Raw genomic sequence first — 5,519 nt, 5'->3', positions numbered from 1 at the left:
ACTGCCCTCTACAAAAAAGAAAAAAAAATAATTCTGCAAAATTTGGTGCAACTGTCAATTTGTTCTGAGCCTTAAAACTGCTTCAAATTCATAAAATCAGCAACTCAGGGATAAATTAGCTAATAAAACAACCACCGACATATGAGACAAAGTCGATAAAAACACCATTTGTCTTAAATAGAATATAGATTTACGGTTAGTGGTTGATAAGTTAAATCCTAAGAAAGAAAATGACAGTACAAGCATTATCAGAATTGCAATTCCCAGACTCCAGTGGAAAGCTACAGGACACCTTCAGTAGTAAGTCTTCCACACTTATTCCCAAACCAGTGGAGATGGCGGCATCTCAGATGGCTGAGCAACAGTGGAACTGTAAATACAGAAGAACAGCAAGGTTACTTCCAATATAAAAGAGTTTGTACCAAACCAGAATGAGAACTGCAGTCATTTGGTCAAACAATCAATAACTTTAGGGCAGGGTTGTACGTTTTCTGTTGGCGGTGCCCCAAAGTATTTCCATGAGGCTCCAAAGTGTGTTGATAAGCTTCAGACACAAACTTTTAGTGAAGCCCACCACTGGAGCTTCTTTAGGATATCGACCTGTCCTCTTGGCATTAAACTGCAGAGATGGACTGCTGCTTTGTATGTGGAAGCAGTGGTCAGAAATGCTTGGCATTGAGAGCTAGGCAATCAGCAAAGCTCATGCTCCCTGCTGATTTGAGAGCTCTAGCTATTACACAATAGGGAGTCTGTCCAGGCAGCAGACCTTCCCTGCAGCTGAATGCTGAGGGGATAGGCAGATTTTATCCTGAAGTGCCAGTAAAACAGGAACACATTTGTAATCATTGTTCGTGCAAGAAAATCAATGGCTGTGAAAATTGAATAAAAATCACGATTTTGCTGACTACATAAGTGTTATAAAACTTGAATTCAATATGAAAAAAGGGCAACTTTATTAAGTAAAGACTTTGAGCAGGCAGTTCAATGAAGTTTGGATTTGAAGCAGTCATTGAGTAGTGATGATTGCACCTGGTCTCATAATATATTTTAGCCTTTTACAGAGTATGCATGCAGTAAAGGATGTGTTCTATACAGTGTACACATAACGTGCTTGCAATACTCTAGCATGTCCGATAAAGAATAAAGGTCAAAGAATAAAAACCAAGCAAAAATAATGTTAGTCTTCTCACTCTGTGCTGCAGGAACCATAAAGTGGACCTTTACCCCTTTGACTAAAAATCATATCAGCATACAGCTCAGTATGCTGATATGAAATAATCTTACATTCGCTGAACTAACATTCTTATTTTACAATTTTTTTTTTTTCCCCACTACCTGGTCCTCTTTGGCACACATGATGTAATGTGCCCAAGCATTGCATCTTGGGAAGGTTACATCAGCAGAGCATTGCTGGGCAATCTCATAAGATCTCAGGGAAAGGCATTTTCCTCCCCTGAGATAATGTAAATGGTCACATGTCCTAGTCACATATGCCAGTGTTCCAGGAAGTAAAGAGAGATCTAGTAACCTGCCCTAGGTTAAAATGGCCACTGTCAGAACACTGGGAAATGAGAGAAAAAATAAGGTATGCAAAAAATAAATAGGCCGGCAATTATCTAGACGTACCTGTTTGTAGATTGTCATTACTAAGCATTTCTAAAGTTGCCTTTGTTACTTGAAGATATGGGTAAAGTTTATTCATACAATTATGAGGTTTTGCTACAGTTAATGTATATCAATGTGCTTATGAGTACATATACTTTCCAAAACTAAATAAGACAACTGACAGAATGCTGCTTCCCATAAGAAACAATAATCTAAAGGTGATCTGTGACGTACCTTATAAAGCTTTTAAATGCAGCAGACTGAGGGTTGATGCAGAGCGGCACCCTGTTTCCTTTCTGCTGCTCCAAAATAAATTGATGGATGATTTCTGTAAGACAGATCACAAAATGAAATCTATAGGAAATCAAGCAAAACCATCATTAGTCAAATTGCTTTTTATCTTTCTGCGCTTATTTTTGACACATGCCACCAAACTACTTTCTGATACACCAGCTTGTAAAGATTCAATGAATCTGTGTGGAAAAACGTGCAAGATTCTTATTAACATGGGGTTCCAGCCAATAGCTCTTTTCTGGTTTGGTGGAAAAGAATTAGAACCTCAGTCAAGTTTCTAATGCTCTGTGTGTCATCTGGGAGAAGTCTCAACATTTCCTGTCCAACTACCCATACAGGAAGCAAATTAAAATCTCCCCAATAGGGAGTATGATAGACTGTCAAAGTGTATATATAGACTACCTACATGACAAAATCAATCCCCTGTCCTGCCCTAGCCTAGCTATTTGTGTCTTCAGGGTGTCTTCCCTACACACCCTGGCATCTGTCACTGCACAGAGAATTAGGCCTCGGCCGCTACAACACTGTCACTGCCAAAAGCCACAGCCATGTTCTAGGGAGTGTGGCGTAAAACAAAGTCCCTGCAAGAAAGAAAAAATAAATCACAAAGAAACAAGGGAACGTTGCCCCGGTATAAATCTGCCCTCCTAAAATCGAACGTCTCTCTCTCCTTTCTATCCCATCAGCACACTCTCAACCAGTCCTTGCAAACTCCTTTCTACCTTTAACTCTCTACTTCATCTCCCACTGCCGCTCACCCACTAACTCATTCACTGCCTAGGAGTATTGCCTATTAAAAGAAAAACCCAAGATAAATGAAATTTATGATATGTAATATCTACTACCCAGTCGTCTTCCCCAAATAAAATACCACGTCTACCACCACATTCAGTTATTTACTCTTTTGACCTTGTCACTACAGAAAAGGTTACTCATATCTTCAATTCTCCCTCTCTTCTAGCATCTTACCCTCTCCTCTAAAACATGCACTGGTCACCCACAGGGCCGGCCTTAAGGTGCCCTGTGCGAGAAAGCTTTACAGCGCCCCTCAGTGGCCACACCCTTAAGTGGCCACACCCATTTCCCCCAATATCAGCACCATTTAAAGACTCCAATTTTGTTAAGCTGCAAATGAACTGGCCCTCACCTTAAAAGTGCCTATGTTAACTGCTCTGCTAAGTGGAGGCATCCTGTGATGCATGCAAGTACCTGTGTTAGCCTTCAAAATCAACCTTTGTGAAGTTCCTTGGATCGCAAGCCAAAACTGTACCCATGGCCTTGACTTTTCTTCAAGTCAAGATTAAGCCCCCATTAAGATGGGGAATGAGTTGTAAATCACTACATAGGAACAGTTTAAATAACTTACAAAGACATTACCACCCCTGCTCAAAACACAGAGCAGCACCAGAGTGATTAAGTGGAACTTCGTAAGAGGCATTGGCATATGTGTAGCTGTATGGGTGGGATGAGAAGCACAGACTTCCCTGGAGTGTCATTTACAGAGCCAATCAATTGTGGTGCAGACGCAAACAAGCGTGAGGGACCATTACCCACAGCCGAACCAGACTGATGCCCGAGATCTTCATAAAGTGACCTACAAAGGTAATTGACTAACAAAGTGTATTGCTAACATTACTTCAAGAAACTGCCTTGATTTTTATATTTGGGTAGAAAACACAAAACTCACCTTTCACCTGCCGTACAGAGCTAAGGTTCTTCTCAAATGTGTCATCAAATTTTGGATTCGTAATGGGTTCAAAGTCATTGGTGTAGACTCTGCCAGTAGATGTGGAGAAACAACATTTGCACATACAGGTATGATATCGTAGACGACCTTCATCCAGGTATGGGTGAGCCAAGGCGTCTTTTGAAGATATCCTTTTAGACTGCAACAGAACAAAATGTAGTTGAACTTTTAGAGCATACAAATGTAACAATTGATGCCACTATAAAGAGTTAATATGCAGCAGCTACAGCCAGAAATAAAAAAACTTTCTACATTTGCAGCCCCTCATGCAATCTTGCTGCATATCCACAAGGGGGAGCCAAATGCATACAGATGCACATACGTATCATCAGTGAATTCGCCTGACACGGCTTGAGCCACCTTTTAATAGAAAAGGAGTCTAGCACCCTCGAGACTACTTCAAGATCTAGACGATTTCAGAGGGGGAACAAATTCACACTGTAGTCTCGCTACAGCAATCTGAAAATATGAGACAAAAATCACATGCATGGCTATTTATAAATATGTTTTAGAAGTTAAGGAAAGATATTGGCTTTTATATGGCAATGTATACAGTGAAAGTAAACATGGTTGCTATAGGAAACCATTCCAGATTCCTTGTGGGAAGCACACGTAGTCTGTTACACATTCTGAACTCAGTAATGTATACACTCACTGGTCGCTTTATTAGGTACAGCTCTTCAACTGCTCATTAACACATATCTAATCAGGCAATCACTTGGCAGTAACACAATACATTTAGGCATGTAGACATGGCCAGGATGGTCTGCTGAAGTTCAAACCGAGCATCAGAATGGGGAAAGGTGATTTAAGTGGCTTTGAACATGGCATGATTGTTGGTGACAGACGGACTGGTTTTAATAATTTCAGCAACTGCTGATCTACTGGGATTTTCATACACAACCATCTCTCGGGTTTACAGAGAATGGTCTGAAAAGAGAAAATATCCAGTGAGCGCCAGCTCTCTGGACAAGAATACCTTGTTGATGTCAGAGATCAGAGGAGAATGGCCAGACTGGTTCAAGCTGATAGAAAGGCAACAGTAACTCAGATAACCACTCGTTACATCTGAGGTATGCAGAAGAGCATCTCTGAACACACAACACATTGAACTTTGAAGCAGATGGGCTACAGCCACAGAAGACCACGCCGAGTGCCACTTCTGTCAGCTAAGAACAGGAAACTGAGGCTACAGTTTGCAAGGGCTCCCCAAAATTGTAAAATAGAAGATTGGAAAAAAACGCTGCCTAGTCTGATGCGTATCGATTTCTGTTGCGACATTTGGATTGTCGGGTCAGAATTTGATGTAAACAACATGAAAGCATGGATCCATCCTGCCTTGCATCACTGGTTCAGGCTGGTGGAGCTTTGCATCATGAATGTGCAGCAGACTCATCTGCAGCAACTGTGTGATGCTATCATGTCAGTATGGACCAAACTCTCAAAGGAATGTTTCCATCACCTTGTTGAATCTATGCCACGAAGAATTAAAGTCGTTCTGAAGACAAAAGGGGTCCAACCCAGTACTAACAAGGTGTACCTAAAAGGTGGCCAGTGAGTTTGGCATCTGCATTGCAAGGACTGGCTCAGTCCTACATTACTACCTCCATAAAAACTCCAGCCAAGAGAGACTCTCAATAGTCAGTACTCAGTAGACAGATATTTGAACCATTTCAAAAGAGTTGTAATGTTGTTAAACTTAGTCCTATGATTCAACTGTACTGCAGTCAGGAAACTGACAACACTATTTCCTGGTTCAGCCACCTGCTCAACAGACAATAAATCAGTCATGTGATAAGGCAGATTCACTGAAATGGAGAACTCCCCCCCCCCCCCCCCTAAAAAAAAAAAAACTGTTATGGCTTTTTTTTTT

General features: G+C 41.0%; 1 protein-coding gene across 1 annotated transcript in view; it reads right to left on the bottom strand.

Moving 5' to 3' along the window:
- Nucleotides 1–9: 9 nt before the first annotated feature.
- NLK (nemo like kinase) overlaps nucleotides 10–5,519 on the bottom strand; it is a 159,367-nt gene continuing 153,857 nt past the window's right edge. Inside the window, 3 exon segments of the mRNA XM_018573597.1 lie at nucleotides 10–370; nucleotides 1,840–1,933; nucleotides 3,587–3,785. Of these exon segments, the coding sequence (XP_018429099.1) occupies nucleotides 316–370; nucleotides 1,840–1,933; nucleotides 3,587–3,785 (348 nt within the window). The 3' untranslated portion in view covers nucleotides 10–315.

The sequence above is a fragment of the Nanorana parkeri genome, unplaced genomic scaffold (genome assembly GCF_000935625.1).
Source record: "Nanorana parkeri isolate BGI_ZX_2015 unplaced genomic scaffold, ASM93562v1 scaffold48, whole genome shotgun sequence".
Taxonomy (NCBI): Eukaryota; Metazoa; Chordata; class Amphibia; order Anura; family Dicroglossidae; genus Nanorana; species Nanorana parkeri.
This window is presented reverse-complemented; position numbering and strand designations above follow the sequence as displayed.